Source organism: Pantherophis guttatus, chromosome 2 (assembly GCF_059756535.1).
Source record: "Pantherophis guttatus breed Tessera chromosome 2, ASM5975653v1, whole genome shotgun sequence".
Taxonomy (NCBI): Eukaryota; Metazoa; Chordata; class Lepidosauria; order Squamata; family Colubridae; genus Pantherophis; species Pantherophis guttatus.
This window is the reverse complement of record NC_142064.1, coordinates 229,088,214-229,115,902: the sequence shown is the minus strand read 5'-3', so window position 1 is coordinate 229,115,902 and position 27,689 is coordinate 229,088,214. Positions and strand designations below refer to the sequence as shown.

Below are 27,689 nucleotides of genomic sequence, written 5' to 3'. Positions count from 1 at the left end.
GCTTAGAACAATAAGGAATTAAAGATTGAAGGAAAAGAAATGGGGAAACAGCTGAAGGGATCGCTTACAAACACATATGCCATATAACATTAAGTCTAATTAATTCTTATTATTTGAATGAAGAAAACCAAAGCTACTGAATCCCCTCTCCTGATGATGAACCATTGATTTTTCTGGACAAATATATGCCTTCTATTTCTCCTATAATCAAATATTCCCTCAAAAGCCAACTCCTGTGGGAAAAAAGTGTAACTAGAGTGAAGCAAATTAGTTTTTCTGGAATATATGCAGAGATCAAAAAGGTCATTGTAGTTTCATAGTCAGTTTCACCAACTTGTCTAAAGATTTCCCCTTAAGCATAAATCTTCAGCGATGAAAGGGCCTCTGCATTAATTTTTCAACTCTCCTTGACAGCTTTCAAGCAGAGTGACAGAAGTAACCCACTTGCAAATAATACACCATTTTCAGTGCCAATGTACATATAACACTATTAAAACACTGAAACAGCTCAAAATTCTATACTTAGAACCATCCATTTTTACTGCCCTTCATTTTTACTGTTTGACTCCGGAAAATAACTACTGCTTTAGACTACTCTCCCCATGCATCAGTATATTATCCCTCCTGGTGCTGCTGTTGACTATTATTTTCAAAACTTTAAAACTTCCTTCAGTCTATTACTTTCAAAACTTTAAATATCCTTCAAATAACATTGATACACTTTTTAAGCTCAGTGTTTGTATTTGACAAACTTTAGTTCCAAATAAAATGACTAATTGTTAAGAATATAGTGAATGTGTTTTAAGAGAATATATTACAAGACTTGGGTTTTTCCATCAGGCAAAAAATAAATAAATAACTTTTATCAATTTGCTAGGCAAAATCATGAATTACAGAGTCCATTTCTACTCGGGGAAGGGTTGGACCATTAGAGCCTATCAATCAAAAGCAACTCATGGATATAATGGGGGGAGGAGGGATAACATGCTTTGACCTATAACAGCGGTCCCCAACCTTTTTGTCTTGGCGGTTTGGCAAGGGCGGGGGGAGAGAATGGTTCCATGAGGGTGGCAGATGTGAGTGTAAATGTGCACAGCTCTATTTGCGCAAGTGGTGTGTGTGTGGCCCAGTTCTAAATGGGCAGTGGCCCGGTAGTGGGCCACAGCCTGGGGATTGGGGACCCCTGTTCTATAAGATTACTTATAGTTATTTGATAATACCCAGTTATCTAAACTAGGTAACAACCAGTATCAACATTCATTCATGAATATAGCCTATATTTTAAATATGCCGAAGTACTGGTACCAGCACAGACGTGTTTGGTGGGCACATTTAGTCATGCATTTATATTATTAATAAGATTTTTATGTTACTCCATTCTGGACTAGTATCATCCCAATCCCTGGCCCTATATTTAACTACCAAAACAGTCTTGAGGTACAAACAAAACAGACGTAAGCTAGTTTTGTGTTGTGGAGGAGACAGGAGAGAGTCCCAGACTGTTCCCCTCCCTTCTTTCAATTCCCATTGCTTTCCCCCAATTATTGTGTGCTTGGCTAGTCTTATTTTCACCCTGCCCTTACCTGGTGCTCTCTTTCCCCAAATCCAGACCAACCATTCTGGGATACCCACCCTGGCAGGAATCAAGGGAAGAGGCATCATAGGATACTGGAATTGCTTTTAGTACCACATATTGACCCCTGGAATTGGAAAAGTCTGAAGAATAGTACAGTATGAGGAACAAAGAAAGAAAACGGGCTGTTTTGCATTTAACAAAAACCAGATAATACTTCTGGTTACAACAGCAGATGCAAGAGAAAGAACCAAAGCAGATGACCTTTAAGAAACCTGTGATCTAGTAGTTAAACATGCCTGTAACTTACCTTCTCCTAGAGTCTGCTTCAGTAAGTCATGTTTAGCTTGCAGCTTAGTAATAAGGTTACTGCCATTCAAATACTCTTTAAATTTCTGAAGAAGAGAAGAAACAAATCCATACAACTATAAGCAAAATGGACAAAGAATTCTGGTAGGAGATACTCTGAGCTAAAGATAGTCCTCAATTAACAACAGCAATTGAGACCAGAGTTGCCATCATTAAGTAACATGGTTGTAAATCATGACATCACATAATCATGCCTTAGCATAGGCAATTCCAGTTGTCCCATTTGCCACCGTTAAGCAAATCATCACAGTTCATTAAGCAAGGATTTCAATATGGTTGCCATTTGCAACCTCCTTCAGGCTTCCCAATTGACTTTATTTGTCGGAAGCCAGCAATAAAGGTTGAAAATGAAAAACAAGTAACCAGAGTGATGCTGAGACAGCCAGAACTCCAAGGACTGGCCATAAATACCACTCATTCAGCACATCACAAGTCTGAATGGTCAGTGAAAGAATGGTTGTTAAACAAGGACTCTCTCTCTCTCCATACATGCATACATAATCATTTTCTTCTTGGTATTCTCAGTATTCTAATTAGGAAAGAAAAAGCACATTTCTAAGTCATAAAGAATCAGATTTTGGTTGCCCATAGGATTTTTTTAACGAAGCTTTCTAGCTCTCCCTCTCTGTAAAATGTAGGTAACAGGTAACACTCCTGTTTATATTCTAAAGTCAAAAACCTTTGTATTTACCCATGTAATTCTACAGGTGCTAGGAACAGAGGGAAAGCACGGGGTGTGGGAAGGAGAAAAGTTGTATTAGTTGAAGGAACAGAAATAAGGTGACTCAAAGAGCCTTGGTAGTACAGTGGTCTAAGGCACCCTGTTATTAAGCTGGTTATTAAGACCAGCTGCCTGCAATTACTGCAGGTTCGAATCTCGCCAAGGCTCAAGGTTGACTCAGCCTTCCATCCTTTCTAAGGTAGGTAAATTGAGGACCCAGTTGTGGGGGCAATAAACTGACTTTGTATAAATATACAAAAGGATGAAGGCTATTGCTGAGCACATTGTAAGCCGCCCTGAGTCTCCGGAGAAGGGCGGCATATAAATCAAATTTTTTTAAAAAATGAATACACACAGCACTAACTATACAATGCAAATTCCAGTAACCCCTTTAAATTAAGGAAGTGATATTTGTTATGATGATATATTATGTATTAGTGAAAAGAATTCCATGGGTTGAATCTCACATTCTAATTAATAGATGGCAGATAAATTTAAGTGATCTCATTTCTAAGCTTTTTGCTGCGATATGTGGTAAAGTACAAAATCCCAAATTACAAAGTTTGGCAAGAATTTTAGGTGAATAGCTCACATCTGCTAAATATTATAGATTGTACTGTGTATATGTACTATCATCAGACACAACTAATGTAAGGACTAAAATAAACTCTGCTTGGATGTTATTAAAGTTAAACTGCTGTCTCCACATTGCTCAAATGATAACAATTTCTTGCAGATAGTTGTACAATCTGTATGATTATACATAAAAGCATTACTGCATACAGCTCTATTGTATACTCATTGTCTTCTTTTAAGTCAAGGCTTTCCATTCTTAGAATGATAAGGCAGAAGGAAACCAACAAAACTATATGGGCTTCTAAGTGACAGATAGTTGCCTTAGAGCAAGAATGTCTGCAGAAGAATGAAGTTACTTGAGGAATATTGATGGAGGAGGATCTTAACAGGTTTCAACCTGAGTTGTCACATTGTGCTATGAGGCTAGGGGAAAAGTTATCTGTGCTACTTAGCTGCCATAATCTATAGATATCTCCTGCTTTGCCTGCATAACCAGAGTAACAAGAATCAATCGTACACAGTTCTTCTTTATTTTAAAAAGATTTCCACCAGTGAAAATCAACAATTGTTATGAAAGGTTTCTAAAAAGATGTGAATCTTAGAACTTCCAATCCTAACTAGGGAAAATCTAGTACTATGGGGCCAGCAGAATTTACAAAGTTCTTCTCAGCTGACTTGAACAATGGAAGAAAGGTACTTTCACGAACGTGGTAGAATATATGAATAGCATCTAATTTAAAGGGATATGTTTAAGCAAAATTTGGACATTTGGAATTAAAGGTCCCAGGAGATAACTGTGGCAAACCACTTCCATACTGTGAAGAAAACAACATGGATATGTCCTGTAACTCACTGGAAATCAACCTTTACTTATATGTTTTAAAAATCCTTTATTTTTAGGTAGGGACATATATATTACATCTTTATTTCAAAGCCTTGAGGACTATTGTTAAAAATCCTCCTTCAAACAAGGCACATGTAATTCTCAGAACTATTGTACATTAAAAGAATATTCATGCATACTTGAGAAGAGAAGGGTAATTTGATGTGCAAATGCCATAAAAATATAATATGGGCGTTCCAATCTTAATATGCAACTATAACTTTATGGGATGGATATTTCACTAATGTATTTTTAAAAGACAGAAATTGTTCCTCACAGTAAAGTAGAACATTTCAGTTTCTTGTTGGTTGGCTCTTCTCTTGGCAATGTTTATTTTACTCATGTAAGTCTCTGAAGCAGCTGATTTGATGGATTCAGTTGAGCGACTGTGCTGGAAAGCATCTGAGACATCAAAATCTTCCACGGTCAGCATGTCTTGCAGTGTCTGCATTGTGGCATCCAACGTTTTTCGCACCTGTGGAAAATGGATGTATAGAAAAGCAGAGTGAAAGATACAGTTCGGCACTATAAATGTATAACTTTTGTTACACTGACATTCTTTTTTAACAAATGCTTTCCAGAATTAGGCTCTTAGTTTAACAGGATGTTCTCGCTTACAAATGAAAAATATCTATGCATGACTCAGAGATAAGTACGTTACTGCATCTTAAGGTTTATGAGAAAAAGTATTATCTCTGCATGCCATTCAAAAAAGTAACAGCATCACGCAACCAGGAAGAAAAATCAAACAGAACTCTTAAGAGATTCTTTCAATCATAAAGATTTAAAAGTGAACTAGAAAGATGCCGTGTTTAACTTTGTGCCATGCAGAGGTTGTGTCATCTTCTCTACACTTACAGAGTCACCGAAACATAAAATTTAATCAGAAGTGCCTGATCTTTTGCATATAATTGTATACCACTGGATTTATAACCCTAGAGACAGCCAGTCATAAAGAACTCCTTCATTAATGTTCACATTACATCAATGGAAAAGTTTCGTATCCATAAATTATTTCCTATATTACTTTTTGTTCTTGAAAATTCTCATCTGCTTCTTTTTTAGGATCAAATAAATTTCATTCAGTCATAATTCTCTCTGTCTTCTCCTTCTAGACTCATTTATATATTTGTTTTGCAATACAATCTTCATTAATTCTCTTGAAAAACACCTCAATATACAGTACATATTTCTTACTGGTGACTTTATTCTCGCAAATGTCCCTTGTCTTTCATCAATAGATTTGCAGGGGCGCTTCACAATTCTATTTGAATGTTTCTAAATGTTTTACATAGTCCTAATACCTATGACTAATTAAATTTGTAAAGCCTCTGAATTCACAAGGAGAAATTTCTTGAGTAACTACAGCCTCAAAGTAATCCACAATTATTTCTAGTTCAAACAATTAATAAAAAGCAACATGTGTAGCAATACGATTACCAGACCCTCTCGAAAACCATAGTAGATGAGTATTACTAGAATCATAGTAACGGAAATGGACATAACTCTAATGGCATACAAAATTTCGCAATGCTCAGCCACAGAACCCAATATTACCCTGACAAATATTGCATGGACAATGTTGCACGGAATCCCTGTTCCCAATCTTCCTAAGGTCAAGTGGGTATGAAAATGGTTTTACAAATATGAGTTAAATACTAAGTCATGTAATTCAATGGTTCAATTATTACTCTTTGGATCTGATAAGTAAGATACAGTTTTGCCTCCTGGGATTTTAATTCAATTTTTTAAAATCCAAGTAGGTGCAGACTTGGATATTCCTTTGCCTTGCACCATTTATATCTCTTATTGTAAACTGAGGGTCTCACATCTATTGTGAAGACATATCACCTTAACCATACAAGATTATCAGAGAAGGGGATAAGGCTTTGGCAGAGGGAGATAGCAATTCTTTTTAAAAACAGAAAAGAAAAATTAGTTTAATGAAACATAGCTTAAATCTAATATTAAAATATATTAATGAAAAATAGATCAAAAGCAGTTCATGAGAGAGTCAGGTCTAAACAAACAAATAACCATTTGTGCAGATATTCCAAAGTAGGAATAATGTGACAGATATGCCTTGCGTGCTCATCAGCAGATTAATTGTTGTATTTTTTACAAGTTCTTGACATTTTTGAAAGAAAGCACCCTATGATACATATTACAATAGTCACAGATTCTGGATCGAAAACTATATCTTAATCAAGAAGGTATTAACTATCCAAATGATTTTCAAAATCACTTCAAACAGAAGCATTAGCATAACTTGAGTGAATGGTGCTTGTTTACTTACAGTTAAAAACAATTACAGCTCTCACCTCTTCATTCTCTATTTTGAGCGTGGTTAGTCTAGACTGTAGCTGATGATATCGCATGAGCAACTCCGTCTGAACTGGCTGCTGGGCGCTTACTTGACATACCTGTAGAAAGAAAACATAAGCCTCTGCAAACTCAAGCTAAAGGAAAATATTTGCAGAAAAAAAATATCTTCAGTTAAAATGTTTTTTTTAACTAACAGAATAATTTCTTTTAGACTCACACAATGTAACTGAATCACGTATAAAATAATGACAGTAATGACCATTTATGCCGGTATGCCAAATCCACTCTAATATTTCCAAATATTTAAGGATGTTGACTCGTTTTAGCGGAGATTACATAACTAGCATTCCAAAAGCAGGATCTGAATTAATCACCTATAAAAGGTCTAAATATTAACTGCTTTCTTACGCCTAAGATATAGCAAAAGCCATCAGTTTTTCAATTTATTTCAATGGTGAAAAGAATTCTCAATGCACAGTGAACGATGAAAGTTCTAGTGTAATGTGTATCTAAAAAGTTCTAAGTGAAATGGAAAATAGCACTGGTCTAAGCGTACTGCGGAAATGTGGTCTTTGTTCTAAAACAGGTAGGGAATGATGGCCCATTGCTGGCTCAGGAATTCTGGGAGTTGAAGTCCACAAGTCATAAAAGGGCCATCATTCCCCACCCGTCCTTAAAAAAAAGAAGAATTCCATTAACTATAACACCATTTCAAAGCTAACAAATGAAACACAAATGCCATTGAAGCTAAGCTTATTCATTCTAATACACAAGAAGCATTACATCTGAAGGAAAGTTGCATTATGAAGCAACATGAACCATTTCTAATTACATACCTCATCCCCCATGTGAGGCTGGTAGTCAAACTTCAGTGGAGGACAGAAAACCTGGTTGCACATGTCCATAACTGTATGTTTGTCACTTCGTGCATCCAGGTTGTCTACAGCATTTTCAATTATGTCCAACCCCTCATGGCGTGAGGTTTCTAGATTGTATTCAGCAGAAAGATATGTTCTGAATGTCCGTGCTAGACTAGCATGGAATCCCAAGTCACAGCACTAAGGAAGAAAAAAACAACAAGCTTAAACAACAGCACATACAAATTACTTCTAAGTAGAAATAAAAGTTTCTTCACTTGAAGAAATACTAAGTAGCTATGTGTTATTTATTTGTTTGTTTAAAAGAATATCCAATCTTTTGATTTAGGAGCTCAAAGCTCAACAAACTAGTGAGACAGGTTGGGCTGAGAGTGAGCAACTGGCCAAAAATCACCCAATGGGCTACTATGGCTAGGAGTCGAACTTTCATAGAACTTAGATTGACCTGAACACTACACTACAATGGCTTTTCACTCTACACTTCAATATATATTTATTGTATATTATATATATGGTTCTATGCTGGAAAAAAGGACAACAGCACTGGCTTCAGACTTATGATATAAATAGGATTAAAGATAAAAACTAACAAATGAATGGTAAGACATCTAAAGGTATCAGATCAACAATGCAATGTAAGTACTTTTGTAGACTAGAAATGGACAGGACTAAAGTCCACTTTCTCATCTGACTGAAACTTCAATAAAATTCCAAAATTACTGCAGTAGAAATGAGAATTGATTTATCTGATCTTATGCTTCATTGCAACTCAAAAGTGCAAGAATTGGCATTTGATTAAGTATTTCTATCAACCAGAATGATCTATTGCAATTCTTCCGTAGCCAGCAACATCCAGAGTTCCAGAGACTATGATGGGAACTATGGTGGCCTTTGTAAAACACACAGTCAGCCATAACATTATTATAACTATATTTATTTATTCTTTCATTCATTCATCCATCCATCCATCCATTCATTTTGCCCATAAGATAAGCAGCAGGAAACATGACAGTGTAACAAGAACTTCATCGCTATAATGTAAAATGTTTCCTAGGCATCACATGACCGGGTCTTCTGATATTTTACTCTGGGAAATAGAACAATTTTACAAACAAACAACAGGTAGTTTTATTAGAGAAATAAGGTTAGAAAAAATATATCCAGGTTTTTACAAACTTCTCCTGAGTTTAATAGATCTCTGGGCTTCAAAGGACTTTTCATTTGCATTCATGGATTAGCCTTCTCTCCCTCTTGTATGTTTGTAGAGGCCCCAACCCTTCATTTCCACCAAATTTAGCCTGCATTACCACAGTTGAAAATAGCGATAGCACCACTAACCACATACTTCCGATCTGAGAAGGCCTCAAGACCTGCAGTACCTAATTTAAAAGGTATCACTTTATAGCCAAGACCAAAGCAGACTAAATTCCCCACATCAAAAGACTCTTTCAGCCACACAAATGTCTGCCTTGAGTAATTTTCAAAGCCACAAACTAAATGCCAAATTTTTCCAATGAACGTGGGAGACAGAAATGTAGCTGTTTATAAAGTGAAGAAAATAAGATGGTCATTTAGCTAGCAGTTGTCTTCTGAACCTTTAAATATTAAACTCGGGCACAAAAAGCTGATACACACCCCATGTTTTGAGTTTAATTAACCTTGTCACAATTTTTATTATATACCAACACAGGACCCATTTTGATAGTTTGAATTCATTGTTACTTTTATTTCAATTTTGGGTAATACAGGTAGTCCTTGACTTACAACAGTTTGTTTAGTGACCTTCCAAAGTTAAAATAGTGACTTATGACCATTTTTCACGCTTATGAAGCAGGAGTCGGTTCTAAAAATTTTTACTACCGGTTCTGTGGGCGTGGCTTATTTTGTGGGCATGGCTTGATGGTCATGTGACAATTATTTAGGATTTAGCAGAGGTACTGGTCTACCAGGTTTTTAACTGCTTGCAGAGCTGTACCGATCTACCCATTTATTTTTGCAGGCACTGATCTACCCATTTATTTTTGCAGGCACTGATCTGCTTATGTATTTTTGCAGGCACTGGTCTACCCATTTATTTTTGCAGGCACTAATCTACTCATGTATTTTTGCAGGCACCGGTCTACTTATTTGTTTTCTTTTAACACTGATCAGCTGTAGGGCAGCCCTTTGAAGCCCCATGGCAAGAGTTTAAACAGTTTTTTTCCCTCTAGCCATCAGCTGGGACTCAGGAGGCAGCAATAGATTGGAGGTGGGGCCAAATAAAAGGTAAGAATAACGCGGGGAGGGGGGGGCGGGAGGGGGCAGAACTGGTTCGGTGACATCATATTGTCACTGCTACCGGCTCGGCGGAACCGGGAGGAACCCACCACTTTTATGAAGTATCCCCATGGTCATGTGATCAAAATTTGGATGCTTGGCAACTGACACATATTTATGACAGTTGCACTGTCCCGGAGTCATGTGATCAACTTTTGCAACCTTCTGACAAGCAAAGTCCATGGGGAAGCCAGATTCACTTAACAACCGTGTTACTAATTTAACAACTGCAGTGATTCACTTAACAAATGGGACAAGGAAAGACATAAAATGGGCCAAAACTCACTTAACAAATTTCTCACTTAGCAACATAAATTTTGGGCTCAATTGTGGTTGTAAGTTGAGGACTATCTGTAAGGACAGGGTGGGTTTCATGTTGTTTTCCCCACTGGTCTAAAACAGAGCTGAATATTACATGCTCAAAAAACACTCAAAAAACATGTTGTTTTTTGAGACCTGCAACATTCAATCAATAGAAAAAAAAGAATAGCTCTGGACAACAATTTCCCCTAGGAAGGATTTTTCCTCTTGGCTTCATGCACATGTACAATTCTTTTCATCCGAAGTTCTGAGATGCACTGACTCTACAGAAAGAAAATAATTTCCCATGAACTTAGCTATTTATTTATCCATCCAACCTTTACCAATCTAATCTGCCAGGCTTTGACTTTATCTAAAGAACCCTGAAAGTAAAGGTGTCTTAAATAAACAATGTACAATGAAATACATTCTGTTGATGCACTGTTTCCATCTAGCGCACAGGATTAGGAAAGACTTCTCTGTAGGCTATTGTCAGAGTAGGTATGTGCAGGCTGATTCACCATTTCAATGGTGTACTGCTGGTTGTACCCAAAAAGTAATAGCAGGACCGGGAATAAATTAAAATCTAAGTGCCTTTTGTATCAAGCTTTGGATTCAGAGGCAAAAAAAAGGGTACTTTGCAGTGTGTCCAATCTCATAGCTCACTTCGATTATGGGTAGCACAAACTATAATTAAGCATGATGTCTGAATTGAGCTGATAAGTCACCTATCTCAACGTGTGTGTGTGTGTGTGTGTGTGTGTGTGTGTGTGTGTGTGATTTGTATTGCTCACCAATCTTCCAAGCTCTGCTTTTAAAGCCTGTTGTAATGTTAATAGGGGATATATCATACTGGCTATGGATTATGGGAATTAAAACCCAAGACGTTACGGCAGCAGCGGGTAGGGGAAAAGCTAATCTACACCCATCATTTGTAATTCGAAATATACATGATATGAAATTACAAGTAACTCCTTGCCTTTTAGGTGGGGGGGTGGGGGGCAAGGAGAAACTGAGTACTGAAAGTTTACGGAGATTTTCCCTTATTCCCTTATATATTCATTGTGACTTCTGGATGCATAGAGCATCTCTATTTTACACCCATTTTGTTTGTTTTTCTTATGATTCATGCAGATCTTTTTAGCTGAACCAGGTACTTTTGCTCATCATAGCCACTAAGACTATATTTATGTCTAATTTTACAAATGGAAAACAAACAATGGTAGGTGGGTCCTTTCTGTTTGCCTGACTAAGCAGCATGTTTATGTAGTGTGGAGAGGAACTCGTGAAGAATCGTTTTCCTTATAAATGTAAGAAAAGCTGACTTCTAAGCCTCTATTCTGATAGCAGCTTCAACCGTTCACAGTAGAATTGGGGCATAGTGATAGGTTCAAATGGATTATTATAACCCCATTGGTTTGTTAAGGTTCTGCATTTTAGAAGCAATATATTATTAATTCTTAATTTTTGTAAAGTAATGTTCATGTGGGTAATATTAAAAGATGATCCTCACCTGCTGTGTAAGACATAACTCTCAATTGCTGTCTGAAGTAATCAGGCAACTCATTCTACTACAATATGCTGAGATACATAAGTTGATAATATAAGTAGTAGAAGTCCTTATTGACTACCTAAGGAAAGGGTCCCCAACTCCCGGTCTGTGGACGGACCCCAATCAGCGGGATGCTAGAAACCAGGCCGCGCAAACCAGTGAAGCCCCATCTGTGGGATGCAGGCAGCACATGAAACCACACCCCTTCCGGTCCGCAGAAAAACCTCTCTCCACGGAACCAATCCCTGGTGCCGCTGACCTATGGTATGAAATATTTCTAATATTAACATATTGTATTATGTGTATAATGTAACTGTTGAACAACATTATGCACATTAAACACTATGTATAATGTTGTTCTGACACACATTTTTCATATGTGAGAAACAGGCCGAAGTCCCTTTTCTTCAGGAAAACTAAAATTAACGGCAATAGCACTTCAGAATTATATACCACTTCACAGTGCTTTTACAGCCCTCTCTAAGCAGTTTACAGAGTCAGCATATTGCCCCAACAATCTGGGCCCTCATTTTACCAACCTTGGAAGGATGGAAGGCTGATTAAGATGTATGCAAGATACACAAACTTAATACAGTAGAAGCTCTGGTCACAAACACTTCTGACCGTGACCAAATTCGATTCCAACCAAAAAATTCACAAAATTTTTGAATCTGGTCACAAACACATACTCGGGTGGTGATCAAACATGGCCGCAGACCATTTCCCCTTCTGCGCCATTTTTTTTTTTTTTTTGTATGCACCAAACAAGAGTGACCTTGTGTGGCCACTGCATTAATTTTGGTTAGGTTCGGGTCACGACCAAATCGGGTTGTGACCAAAGTTATGGAATGAATTATGGTCGTGACCAGAGGTTCTACTATAACATTGTTTATGCAAGCAAACCACATATAATTATGTGGTTTGCTTAAACCATATTTGTATAAAAATAAATTTACTTATAGTGAATCAAATATGTCTTGGGTTAGGCCCCTAAAGGACATTTCCACAGATAAGTACAGATAAGAAAAGACTTCTGCTGACTTCTGGATCCAGAATGTGAAGACCCAGCTCCTTTGAGAAATCCATAATATAAGGAAGGGAGGGAGGGAGGGAGGGAGGGAGGGAGGGAGGGAGGGAGGAAGGAAGGAAGGAAGGAAGGAAGGAAGGAAGGAAGGAAGGAAGGAAGGAAGGAAGGAAGGAAGGAAGACCAGCAGTGAGGTGGACAGAGTCAATTAAAATGACAATTGGTATACTACTAAGAAACTAAAGGGCTAGGGTGGGAACAGATCATCTTGGAGGATGTCAACGTATGTGGCTGATAAGAGTCATAAAAGATTTGATGATGCATAACATTCAATGTTACAATTAATATGATTTAGAGGAATAATTAAAGGAAATTAATTTTCAGCCATTTAAAACACTGCAAAGATTTGAGATTAAAGATCATTGTTTTATTACTTTTTAATGGCTTGTGTTTATCTAGAGTCCAATTTGTATTTCACCAGCAAGATGATAACCCTTGTTGTGAACTATAATTGGATTCAGTGCATGTTTAAAGTTGGCAGAAATCTTATTTGAAATGCCTGATCAAACCGAAGCATGAACGTGTATAGGGCTCTAATTCTGAGCTATCTGCAGACTTTCAATGAGCTACAAAATAAAGGGTTTTAGAGGCACAAAATCCAGAGGTCCCTACTCTCCAACAATCAATGAAAACAACTCGTATCTTATTTTTCACTGTGGATTTTAAGAATTTTTTGGTAGTTTTGTGGGCAGTTCACAAACTAAAGTTTGATCTACAAAGTTGAGAAATAGTACCTGGCATTAGAAGTAAATAGTTATCTTTCTTATCTCCTGTAAGTGTCTATCTTATCAGCCCTACTTTAAAACTTCTACTCTTTTATCTTTCTTCCAATACAAAACAATTATCACCACCAGTTTTGTTAGGACATTATTATCACTTCTCTCTGTTCTTGCCTGACAGCATTTATATGTGCTGAACTCAATCCTCATCTGCCTTGGCTTATATTGCTCTCTCCCTTCACTGTAATCAGTGGGGGGGGGGGGGGAAGTCATAGTCAGTATAAAATATTTTAATAAATAAAATGTATAAATGAATGTAGAACAATACAGCTCCAAGCATATAAGACCCCCTTTAAATTCATCAGTAGCTGAAAAACCCTGCATGTCTGAATATCTTTCTACTTCCATTGCTTTTAAGAAACCACTGGAAGGGGGAAAGCATCAAGATATGAATCCATAGACAAACAGGTTCTGTATGCCGAATACATTAGCAATTGGTCATAAATTAAGACCGTATCACTACATGTCCACAGTCTAGAATGCAACCATTTTCATTGGAAAGGTGAATGACATTGCTGTAAAAGAGAATCAATTTGGTACTCACATCAATTAGATCGGAAACATCATGGATGTAGTATTTACTGACTGCTGCATTTGTGGCTGCTAGGTTCAGCAGATAATCATTCCTAGCTTTAGTGCACTTGAGCTTGTTTTCAGAATATTTTGCTTGTCTCTGAAAAATGGAACATAAGATAAATATAAAATGTATTCAGTTTCCCAGTCCTTGTATTTCGCTCCCGCCCCCAAAAAATTTTCAGGCTCTTAGAACATAAAAATATCCCATTAGATCAGACTGCAGCATATCTAGTCCAGCATTCTGTGGCCAACCACAGGTCAGAGGGAAGCCGCCAATCAAGGCGTGGGAATAACAACTCCTTTCTGCTGTGGTTTCTTGATGCCATGCCATCCCCGATCTTGAGGTTATATATAGCCATAATGACTGGTAGCCATTGATGGCTTTATGCTCTATGAATTTTTAAAGAGAAGCACTCTGTACTGATGTGCTAGTTACAATTTAAAGGGGGGGGAAAACAACACAGGATAATTTACAACTGCTATTTCTTCTGAATATTTCCAGTAGAATTAACCACCTGACAGGCAGGTTTCAATTTTTGTACAATGTATATAATGTACAGCTTGAACATTTCTCACCACATCAATAAATGTTTGGTAGTCCTGTCCCCCCATCAAGTAATATGAGGGTTCAAGCTGTTTTAGAATTCAAATATAGCCAAGACTTCTTTTCTGCAGCGTTCAGATACAGCATCCAGCATAGTACACCACTGCGTATATCATCTTCTTCTTTCTGAAGCCATATTCAAACATTCAATGAATAATCACCCGTGTATGTGAATTGAAATTTATGTTAAATAGCCATATGGCAATGTAGGTTTTCTGCTTTAGATCTCTGGACCATAGTTCATAGCAAACATGGTACATGAAAACCAATCAGAGTAACTGAAAAACAGTCTTAGTGTAGAGCATGGCAGAGTCATCAAACAACAGCTTTGCTAACTTTGCTAACTTTGTTTAATTCGTGTTGCTGAAAGTTGAGAAAGAAATATTTGTTAATTAAATCTGCAATGAGCAGCAAGTTTAAGATTAACAATGTCTCAGAATTCAGAAGCAGACAGGTAGACACAAAGATAAAAATTCCTTACCCAAATGGGTAATAAGATATTATTTGTGGAAATATCCTATACATTTAGTGCCACCCAATAGTATGTCTGAGTTCACACCTCATACCATATTATTGTTTGTTTTCAGGTAGTAAACCACTCATTTTGAAACCATGATTTGCTACCGCTCCTCCTAACTGCAACTAAGGCTTAGCATGATGTAGGCATTAAAGTGAAAAGACAACCACCAAAATATAAAGAAAAATAAAAAAATAAATCATTATTAAGAATAAAATGAACAGGAATTAAACAATTAATGCAGATTGGAAGTGAACATATAGATAAAGAAAGAGAATGTTTAACCAGGAACGAATAAAAAAAGTAATAGCAACATGTTTCAGCAGCTATTCTCCTTTTGGCTGAGACAGTACGTTGTAAAAATGTGAATTGCGGCATGCTAATTCTGCTAAGAAATCAGATTTATCCCCCAGTAAAAGCCACGTGATATCAATCGATTGAGCGTTTAAATCTCAACTCCTCAGATCCAGTTGGTCAGGATATGATTTTATTTCTGTAGCTGTGACACTTACATCCAAGAGATAGTAATTCCCATAATTAAAAAGTTGTACAACTATATTAATTTTAAATCATTACAGCACATTATTTCCGAAATGAGTTCCTACTGTAGATCAATGATGGTTTTATATCCAGGTGGTTTGCAATCACTGATGTGAATGATGTTTTATATGATCTACCACTTATGTTCTGTCTCAAAAAATAAATTCTCCCAACCACTGCCTTATGAAGGCCTCACAGGCCTTCTAGAAACACATAAAAATTCAGTTGTTTGAAAAGGGTTTTAGACCCAATATCCCCTTTATTGTAAGTGTTAGTTTACTTAAGTTAATATAAATACATTTGATTCTCATTGTTAAGCAATACACAATACTTTTCTTAATGTGGTAAACAAAGCAGAAGTTCCAGTTTAGGTAACTGTCAATATACATATGTCTTTAAAGAACATTCTAGCATCTTTTTTATTTTTTGTCATTGTAAAATGACATCCAAAAATGCTTTGGGAACTATTATAGTGCTATTAAATGTAAAGTTGATAACTGGATGAAAGAAGTTGCTGCAATCTATGTAAGTCCAAACATCAGATACCATCTATGTGATGCCACTAAATAAGTGGTTTATCAGTGGCTCTTCTAAAAAAAATACATTCTACTCTTCTCATAAATTAGTTAGCACATAATGATACCATAATACTGTTCATTAAATCAAAATTTATTGCCAGCAAGGATAACTTCAATTAAGGGAATGAAAGTCCTAGGCGGGGTGGGGGGGTGGGGGAAGAGAGTTTAGAATAGTGGTTATATCGTCAGGCTAGAAATTGGAAGACTGAGTTCTATTCCCACTTTAGGCACAAAGCCTTGGGTCAGTCACTCTCTCTCTTCCCTAGGAAGAAGGCAAATCACTTTCAAAAAAAATTGACAAGAAAACTGCAGTACTAGACAGGCAACCTGTTACTAGACCTTCTATCACTGAATAATTAACTAGTTTAATTCTCATTTGGGATATTTGAATAAATGATATAAACTGTGATATAAGAAGGATACTATTTCGTTCAAAATGATACTGACTATATAGAAATTGTGATTGAGTGTATATATTTATATACGTATATGTGTGTGGTGTATATATATATATATATACACACACATATATATACACACCAAGACAAATCCCTTGTATGTCCAATCACACTTGGCCAATAAAGAATTCTATTCTATTCTATTCTATTCTATTCTATTCTATTCTATTCTAGTCTAGTCTAGTCTAGTCTAGTCTAGTCTAGTCTAGTCTAGTCTAGTCTAGTCTAGTCTAGTCTAGTCTAGTCTAGTCTAGTCTAGTCTATCTATCTATCTATCTATCTATCTATCTAATGTGTGTGTAATGTGTGTGTGTATTGTGTGTATATATATATGTACTGTATGTATGTGTGTGTATCTATGTATATGCTCCGACTCAACCCTTCCAAGACCGAGTGGCTGTGGCTTCCGGCGTCCTGATATAGCCAGCTGGCGCCATCGCTGGTCATTGGGGGCGAGTCATTGGCCCCCACGGAGAGGGCTCGCAACTTGGGCGTCCTCCTGGATGCACGGCTGTCTGTAGAAGAGCATATGACGGCCGTGGCCAGAGGGGCTTTTTATCAGGTTTGCCTGATACGCCAGTTGCATCCCTTTCTGGATCAGGATTCCCTACGCACAGTCACTCAGGCACTCGTCACTTCCTGCCTGGACTACTGCAATGCTCTCTACATGGGGCTCCCCTTGGGGTGCACCCGGAGGCTCCAACTGGTCCAGAATGTGGCCGCGCGGGGGATTTTGGGAGTGACGGGGCGCTCCCGTGTGACACCTCTCCTGCGCGAGCTGCACTGGCTCCCGGTGATCTTCCGGGTGCGCTTCAAGTTGTTGGTGACCACCTTTAAAGTGCTCCATGGCTTAGGGCCGGGGTATCGATGAGACCGCCTTCTGCCGCCAATAGCCTCCCACCGGCCAGTACGCTCGCACAGAGAGAGCCTCCTCAGGGTGCCGTCGGCCAGACAATGGGGAAAAGCCTTCTCTGTGGTGGCACCTGCCCTCTGGAACGACCTACCCCCAGAGATACGCACGATACCAGACCTCCGGACTTTTCGTTGGGCCCTTAAAACTCACTTATTTCATCTAGCCGGGCTGGCTTGATCCCATCCTTTTGGTTTTAATTTGTAATTGATTTTAATTGGACTGTTTTAAATTATGGGCCGAAATTATTTAATATCTTTTAAACTGTTTTTAAATTTTGTATGCTATGTTTTACCTTGGCTGTTCACCGCCCTGAGTCCTGCTGGAGAAGGGCAATATAAAAATCAAATAAATAAATAAAATAAATAAATAAATAAAGTATATATGACTTCATTTGATTTTACTTGATCACACACTATATTGTGTGTGTGTGTGTGTGACTTTATTTGATTTTACTTGATTTTAAGAATACTTGATTTTAAGAAGAAATACAAATATTTTGAATATCCAGCTTCAATATTTCTGTCCAGAATGACATTCATAGAGATAAAAGGATTTATTGGAACAGTTAATTAGCAGGGCACATGATCTACCATTTCAGATAGAATCCTGAGGGGACATTATCATTTCAGATCATTTCAGGGAGAAATGATTCAGAGTAGGAGTAGGAGTAGGAGTAGGAGTGGAGTGGAGTGGAGTGGAGTGGAGTGGAGTGGAGTGGAGTGGAGTGGAATGGAATGGAATGGAATGGAATGGAATGGAATGGAATGGAATGGAATAGAATAGAATAGAATAGAATAGAATAGAATAGAATAGAATAGAATAGAATAGAATAGAATAGAATAAGGAGAATGTTATTTCTGTAATCCAATCTTCTTCTTGAATGGTAGGTTTTTGTTTTGGGAGGTACTTGCAGGAAATTTTAAGGTAGGAAAACATTTACAAACATTATTCTCATTCAGGAATATGCAAAGCTATCTGACCAAAATTTCCCTAATCTCTTTATGGAAGACTAGGCAGACAACTGTGGGAGGAAAAAATGATCCCTTGCTCTGCATATAAACATAACCTTTTCACTGTGATTGGCCATTAGCAAGATGGCACCCCAGAGCAGCTCATCCCAGAGCTGCTTATTCTAATTTGATGTTTTCCAGAGAAATTTGAATTGAATTCCAAATATCACAAGGCACTGAGGAGTTCCAACCCATTTTGTAGGCATCAAAATGAGGAAGACTGTTACAGAGCAACATCCAGATCACGATACAAAACAAACTTAATTCAGAACCCCTGCTTAGACTCTCACACACTGGCCCAAAGACAGTTTTCTCCAACTAGTTGACTTCTGATCATGGTAGAAAAATTACTGGTTCAGATAGCACGTTTACTGTAAGCAACTTTTCCTGTTTTCATTATCAATCTACCTTGAAAGAGGTTGTGTTATAAGTCTGCTCTCTCTTGCAGTAAGGTGTTTGTTTAATGACATTTTAATTATGATATCAATGTAGGTAGTTATTTTTGTTATTAATGTAATTGTTATTGTGTTGCTTTAACTTTAATTACAGATATTGGGTGTACAAGTTGCTCAGAGTCAATATCAGTTCCAGCAGCACATAAACCCAGTAAAGTAAATATCAACATTAAAAAGAAGGAAACAAGCTACATATACAAATTATTTACATATAGTGCCCTTGCATTTAAAATGCCCTTTCAATGCAAGGGCATTTTAAAATCCTGTTTTATTTTTCAGTGTGAAGACAGCTGTAATCCTTTAAAATAGTTTTTTGTAACACTAAGATTTTCCAAGGATATTTCTTCTTTATTGCTAATATACCGGATTCAAAGGGAAAACATTGTGAATTATAACTGATTAAACATAGTAGCAGATTATTATCAGCCTTAGATCTTTGTTTTGTCTACAATGTCATTTCCACAAAGACATGGTTTTTTTTTTTTTTATGATCCTGTAATCTCTTAATTTGGGGTAGAGTCAGGACAACTGAATGGAGTGTTTACTGGCCAGATACCCTTCCTGATGCCTATGTGGAGTTTGCAGCAGATATTTTCTCTTTGCACTCTGAGAGAGAAACATCTGCCGCTACTAGGATTGAACTCTTAACCTTCCGACTGGGAGGCTAGCGTCTTCATCACTAGGCCACCACGCTGTTCTCAGAAAGACATCTGATAAACTTTAAAATTGTCCCAAATTTATCTTTATGAAGACTGACTAAAATGTCCAGCCACTTCTTTTATTGTCACAATAAAGAAGTAGCTCAACCATGAAATTTCAACCTCCTTGATACTTTCAACAGTATTTACATTAGGACAGTTCTGTAGACCTGTCTCTAATCTTAATTTCAAGTAATTATAATATTGAACAGAATATTGTATTGACTATCCCACTTCTCCCACCATCTGTAGGGCTGAAGCTTTTACTGTATGTGGAGAGCAGGGAGAACCTTCATTAGAGATGGAAGATCCAAGGAGAATCCAGTCTTAGCTGAAAATCCATAACTCTTGAGAAAATATCCTAATCCATATGTAGAATACAGCATATGGCCTTGCATGCTCCACAACCCAGCTCTTCTTTTGCTCTTCAGTCTTGAAAGACAATCAGTGGCTCTCTCAAGGTTAAATGTTGTTGGCAACATGGGAGGGAAAGTGCACATTAACATATGGCGTTTCCTATTCCTTTGGTTGGAGAGGCAAGGATGTAATAGTTAGGCAATAGCTGAAATATTTCTCACATCTAGCTAATAGGGAAAAAAGAGTTCCCAAACTGAGAATGCCCCTCAAGTCCAAGGCTCATGATTTTTTTAAAAAATGGTCAACTGCACATCTGTTACTTTGACTAAATCTGGATTGTTGGAATGTTGCCTGCCTGCCTGAATTCTTCCGTGCATTTTCACTTAAGATCTTGAGACTGCTATATATTAGCTGCTCTCTTTACTGCCTGTTAGCTGTGGAAAAGTGCCAGAAAGACAGCACGTAGCTGGAGCATTGAGTCAGGCAGGCATCATTCAACAGGAAGGAGAGCCTGGGGGCAAATTGTGGAGCATTTCCACAGAGAGGGGTACATTACCTCATCAAGGCCTGATATGCTGAACCGTTAAGGAGAGTTGAAAAGAACAACCTGTCAGGGAGAAAACCTTCAGAGAGAGAGATATAAAAGCAAAAAAACAAAAACAAAAACCCAACAGAAGCAAAGCAGCTTTTAAGGTTTTTCTTAGGCCAAGGTCCCTAGAACCAATAATCATTTGTTATTATTATTTGTTAGATTTATATACAAGCTTTCCTTGAAAAGCACAAAATGACCCACACGACTACCTCTAATTTTATCTCCCCAAACCCTATGAGATTAGTTAGGCTGACAGAGGGGGAGGAAAATAGCGCAAAGCCACACAATAAATGTTCATGAAAGGGAGACCTGAATTTGTCTTCCTGAAGTAGCAAGCTAACATCGTAACCATTGTGTTGCCTGTGGTCAATTACATGCAGTTTATGATAATCCGATTACGTTTGTTTGTGTTTGTTTGTTTGTTTTTCAAACAAACTTCTTAACCATCCATCTTTCTCAGGGCAGTGTACAAATTAAGGATTTATACAGAATATAACATCTACTGTATTGTAGAACACTCTATTATATATTCACATGTTTCTCCAACCACTGCAATATAGTCCATAATGCACTGGACACCACACTTTATTAGTCTTCTTTAATTTATGTGTCTAAAGGAGATCATCATCATCATCCAAGATCAATAGTGAAATGGATGAGATCAGAACTACAAATATTTGATACTCAGCCACATCCCAACAATATATTCCTCTGTTCATTTGCCAGTACCCAGCCACATGGAAAGCATGTCATCCTATTCACCTTTTCCTTCATCTTCTCAATCTTCTTAACAGAGCTGCGGCGCTGAGGCCTATCTTCATGCCGCAGCAGGTTCACACTGATGTCCCCTGCTTTGTTGAACTGCTTCTCTTCCTGCTTCTCCGCTTCCTTCAGCTTGCTTTCAGCACTGATGCTCTCAGCATGATACATGTGATAGGTCTTCATCACCTAAGATGAGGAAAAAACAACCATTGGCACATGGAATGAGTCTTTCATTCAAAAGTTAATGGAGGTGTATTAATTCAGAATCTGTGGTGGTACAAGAAATAAGAGACCCCAGAACATTTTTTTAATCCTATGATTAGAGTTTAATAAATGCATTATGACCCTTAAAGGGACAATATTTTTCCATATAGATTATGTAGATGTTTTTCAGGTGTATATATTTAAAGAGAGAGTGGGGAAGAACTTTTTTAAAAAATTACATATATCAGATGCGTATCAGATAAATATGGTCAAAGATTTCAATCAAATTCTAAATCCCTCATTAGTCTGGAAATCTGTTCAACCTGAACCTAACTCTCATACATGAAAAATACTGCAAATTTTTACACTACGTTTTAATTTGGTGGATGTGGTGAATTTTAAATCTTTCACAACAGAAACATGTCTTTTCTTCACTTCCGCATCAAAATAATTCTTGACTGGATGTTTTTTCTGCTATCTTGAGTATTACTTGGAAGAACTAATAAATATAATATAGGCATTACTCATCATTAACGTATGTACTGTACAGTGTTCTGTGTGTGTGTGTGTGTGTGTGTGTGTGTGTGTGTGTGTGTGTGTGTCTGTCTGTCTGTCTGTCTGTATGTATGTATGCTCCCTCCCAGATACTGGGGTAGACCAGGTGTCTCGATAGAAAAACACTTAATCTCTCCCCTGGCTCAAGCTGATGAAGGGAGGAGAACTTGTGGGTCAGAGGTTAATACAACTGTCTAACATGCAGGCAGCCCAAGTTCAAATCCAAGTAAGGGTATGGCTAGCTGATGAGAGCTAAATAGCTTGAAATAGATCTATACTAGTCTCCCTTTATTTCTTTATCAGCGAAATATAAATTTGATGTGTGTGTGTGTGTGTGTGTGTGTATTCAGGTCTTTTCCTGTGTAAGATTGAGAGTATCTTGGCGACATTTCAACGAGGTCCCACTCGTCATCTTCAGGCTGGTGTCTTCGGCTTCGTGCATGTGTGAGCAAAGCGTGATCGGAGATGCCGTCTCTCTATAAATACTGGTGGGGAGGGGGGGAGTGCTGGCTTTGTTGTTGTAACAGCCAACCAACCCGCTTACAACAACAAAGCCAGCATTCCACACCTCCCCACCAGTATTTATAGAGAGACTGCATCTCCGATCATGCTTTGCTCGCACATGCACGAAACTGAAGACACCAGCCTGAAGATAACGAGTGGGATCTTATCGAAACGTTGCCAAGATACTCTCAATCTTACATAGGAAAAGACCCGAATACACCAAGACTTGCATACATACATACATACATACATACATACATACATACATACATACATATATATATCATTCTTTTATAAGGTATTTAAATATATTATTCATAAAGCATCTTTTTCTAAAATAGATAAACAACTGGAAGACCATTTTTCCCTTATAAATAGACATTCTGTGAATTGTTTACTTGTTTGAATATACACCACTAACTGCTTATGTTCAAGGGAAGTAAATTCAGAAAATTAAACAAGAAATGTGGGCAAAATGTTAAGAAAATGTTGAGTATACATGCAAGGCAAAGTACATCAAAATTATATGCTTTTATGAATATTAAACAGGAACTTAATTCTCTTTTATACTTGAAACAGAATAGCCATATAAAACAAAGATTTAGCAAGTGAGATCAAAGACATGGTAAATTACTAACCATTATCTCTACTATTAAAGACATCAAGGATAAAGTATTTAAGTATTCTGACTCAATAAATCAGCTTTTAAAAAAATACCCTTGAATTTATAATACTGAGTTCAATATAATCGAGTAAAATTAATCATTTTTATAGAAAACAGCACTTCCTAAGATTTCACATGAACAAGTGGCTAAAAAACATATAGATGCTGTTAAATCTATAAAAACAAGAAAAGTCCTGATCCAGATTGTATCCCATTTAGTAGCATAATAATGTTTCTTTGTCCGACTATTATTAAAGGTTTGGTATTATAATTTTTTTAAATAAAGTTTTTCAGCCTTCTTCAATGAAGCTTCCATAACGGTGATTTTTTTAAGACAAATAAGGATCCAGCTGTCTGTGCAATCTATCTTCCTATTTTTTTTGTTAAATGCTAATGTGCAAATATTGATTGCAACCCTGCAGAGATTATTATCTTCAGTCATTTAGTCCTTGCAAAATCTGGTTTTATCAAAGGTCATCACCAAGTATACTGACCCTTATTCACATGATAAACTTACATTCTCTGACAAGCCTGGTTTGAAACTGCAGGAGAATAATTTAGAAAGGTAGGTCATGGGCAAGGAGCAATATTAATACTTTAAATCAGTTTAGTGCCTATCATCATTAACCTTTTTCTAAACTGTTTTTATATAAACAATTAAAAAGTATCATTAATGTGCCTTGTCACAGGTTCCATCTGAATTGTTCTTGCCCAAGCAGGACAGATGAATAGGTACAGGTTTCATCTTTTTAAAAATGCCATTTATTGCTCCACAGATGAACAGGCAGTGTTTAAATTTCACAAACATAAAAACTTATATCCTATTTTTATAACTAATTTAATCTACACACCAAGTATCTCCCTATAAGCCTGCTACCTTATTTACAGAGTTTTCAATGTTTCCCTTAGCTTGATGGACTGAGTTCAAATATTATGTAACCTCTGCTTTTATTTCTGACTCCGCTGCTTTAATTCTGGGAAATGTCTTTTTAATCTTTTCTCTCATTTTCACGGTACTCTTTACATAGTCTTAGCCTATCCATTCATGCCACAGAAGACCAATTTCTCCTGAACATTATATATGGGTCAGTCACTTGGAAGTATAGTTCACCTCAATTTATCTCTGATTGTAGACTGATTCTCCTTTCCTTGCACATAGCTCTTGGCTGACTCTGCCTATTTGTGTCAGTCCCATAATAATTCAGCTCTTGTCCTTGCTGTCCAATGTTATTTTCTTCTTGGACAAGTCTTCTTTAAACAAACTGATACACTTTATCTCCTTCTCTAACACGCTCCACTCTCCAGCAGTGTCAGCAAGTCAGCAGTACTCCAGCCTTCCTTACCTCTGACTTAACAACTACCGTGTTTCCCCGAAAATAAGACCTGTCTTATATTTTTTTGAACCCTGAAATAAGCCTTATTGCCATGCGCTCAAAAGCCCAATTAGGCTTATTATCAGGTGATGTCTTATTTTGGGGAAAACAGGGTAAATGGAGAATATACAGAGCTGTTTTTGTCTAAATAGCTGTAAATGTATTGTCTAGGAAGAACCTGTATCTTCTCAAGCTTTGGTACCTTTCAAATACATAACACAAATACAAAGGTTGCACTTTTTCAATCTATTATAGCTCCAATCATTCAATCTATTATAGCTTCAATCTATTATAGTACATATATGGGAAGAAGAAGTTCACCATCTTCTATGTGGACTTTGTTCCACATGGATATCTGCTATTTGTAAGAACTCCGGAATAAAAAGTCATTAACAAACCAGTGGCTCATGGGCTTAAGGAATATTATATTTATTTATTTTACATGTTTTGTGTGCCACGTCAGTCTTGGTTGTCAGTGTATGAGAGTTCATGAATTGGAATAGACATGGTAACAGGTCAGCCAATGGGGACTGTTTGGTGACTCAGAAAGTTCAGAGCCTGGGTGTGGCTTAGCTTGACTGTTATGTATAAAAGAGTTGATTTGTCCTTTCATTATTGCTTCTGTGATTATATAGATTCTGTGCTTCTGGATTCTGAGTTCTGGTTCTGGTTTCTGCTGCATGGGTATTGTATACATGCATCATGCTTTATATTACTGTATATAAATAAGTTTCTTTTATACATAAATCCTGCTGAATTATTTACTTGTAGGCTGGTTCAATTTGCTGCAAACTCTAATATCGGTGATGCACAATAAGTACAAATGAGAAAAGTAGATGTAAGACTAGTCTAGACATTCAGACTCTAGTAACTTTCGCATTAATCAACTGTGATACACTTTATGTGAAATTGCCTTGGTCAACCAGAAACTTCCCTTTAAAAAAATGGCATTCATCAAGTTATTAATTAAGGTTGTACGGGCTACGTAATTTCAGTATTATAGGGAATATGGCATCATCTTCCCTGGCTGCTATCCAAAGTTGGTTGAAAGTAATAGATTTAATCTTTAAAGCCTCACAAGAGCATTAAGTTATCCATGGTCCTCAGAATACATATGATTCTTGAATCCATTATTTTGGGGTAAACATAGGGAGTCAGTCAATCTTTCCAAAATGTTTTTTCTCAAATAGAATTAGAAACTACATAATTTCATTATGTAGAGGCATAATTTCCTACTATTTTTTCAGCAAAGTTTGTAAGGCTCATTAGCCTTTTCAAATACTTAACAAGCTTTATTTTCAAAACAACAGCAGCGGTAGCAAGATGTCTTATTAATGTATTCCACACAGCAGACAAGACAATTGGGAATACAATAAAATTAAAGAAAGAATACAAATGATGACCATTTTTAAATAACTGCACACAAATTTTGTAAGTTTTTTTTTTATGCTGCTGCAGTAGCTTTTGGCAGAATCCTTCACAAAAAAAAAAACCAGGACATCTTTGGCTTAGAGCACCTCATGTTATGTAACTATCTACTCACTTGTCAACCAGAATTCAATCAATGTTCTAAAAGGCTTGGCTGGATGTGCCTTAGCTGACATTTGGACTCTGCTCTGGGGTCTTTTCATTTTAGATTAGACCACTGTTTCTGAATCTTGTCAACTTGAAAATGTATGGGCTTTGACTCATGGAACTCTCCAGCCAGAGAGAGATGGCTGGGAAATTCTGGGAGTTGAAGTCCACACATTTTCAAGTTGACAAGAAACACTGGATTAGAAAGTTGATTTGAATTATAATCTATTACATTATTGCAGTGTCTTAGAAAGTATGCACATACAGTTGTGTTCTCCAATCTACACAATTATTATTTTTCTGCAAGAGCTATAAGTGCAGTTTTAATACTCATTATCTATCTTTATTGAGGGATGTGGTGGCTCAGTGGCTAAGACGCTGAGCTTGTTGATTGAAAGATCGGCAGTTCAGCGGTATGAATCCCTAGTGCTGCATAACGGGGTGAGCTCCCCGTTACTTGTCCCAGTTTCTGCCAACCTAGCAGTTCGAAAGCTGAAAGTAGAAAAATAGGGACCACCTTTGGTGGAAAGGTAACAGCGTTCCATGCACCTTTGGCATTTAGTCATGCTGGCCACATGACCACAGAGACGTCTAAAGCCGATACAGATTGCAGGAACACAAATAGTTGTGAGTGTACCTGGGTATACCCATATTACACTACTTCTGCATGAGCCAATTTGGTTATCAGTGGGCTTCAATTTTAGGTGCAGTTCTAGGTGCTGGTGGTCACCCATAAATCACTTTGTGGTATTGGACCTTTGTGGGACTATTTGTCTCCAGTTCCTCTGCCCAACATATAAGATTTGAAAGGCTTGGTTCCATGCACCTTTGGCATTTAGTCATGCCGGCCACATGACCATGGAGACATCTTTGGACAGTACTGGCTCTTCAGCTTTGTAATGGAGATGAGCTCCGTCCCCTAGAGTCAGGAACTACTAGCACATATGTGCAAGGGGAACATTTACCTTTACCTTTATCTATTTTTAAGAAGAGCCTGAGTAAAGAATATTGCTTTTTGTTTCATTTGGTGTGCAAATTTTGGGCTCAATTATGGTTGTAAGTTGAGATCACCCTGAGAAACCTAGCTTTGAATTGCAACATACCAGTGCTGACAATAAATAAGTAACAAATATGGTTTGAATAGGAAGAAGGATGTTTAAAACTATTTAAAATCAAGGACAGACAATGGTAGACCAAATTATAAACATGTCAAAAGAGCTATTTTTTTAAAAAAGAAAAATATTACTGTATTGTTACTAAGTGCTAGAACATCAGAAAAGCTACAATGGAAAAAGAATTGTCCCAATGAGAAAAACCTTCTGGAATAATAAAGCCAAAAAATAAGATAAAATAACCACTCCCGTCTTTTACTGTAATAGATGATGCAATTTCACACTG

General features: G+C 37.1%; 1 protein-coding gene across 2 annotated transcripts in view; it reads right to left on the bottom strand.

Moving 5' to 3' along the window:
- Positions 1–27,689, bottom strand: part of SRGAP3 (SLIT-ROBO Rho GTPase activating protein 3) — a 209,337-nt gene that overhangs the window by 47,352 nt on the left and 134,296 nt on the right. For both annotated transcript variants that reach the window (XM_034431627.2, XM_034431628.2), the window contains exons 5-10: positions 21,417–21,602; positions 13,901–14,029; positions 7,284–7,505; positions 6,444–6,545; positions 4,400–4,597; positions 1,884–1,968 (exon numbers count right to left, since the gene is read on the bottom strand). In XM_034431627.2, coding sequence (XP_034287518.1) covers positions 1,884–1,968; positions 4,400–4,597; positions 6,444–6,545; positions 7,284–7,505; positions 13,901–14,029; positions 21,417–21,602 — 922 coding nt within the window. The remainder of the gene's footprint in view (positions 1–1,883; positions 1,969–4,399; positions 4,598–6,443; positions 6,546–7,283; positions 7,506–13,900; positions 14,030–21,416; positions 21,603–27,689) is intronic.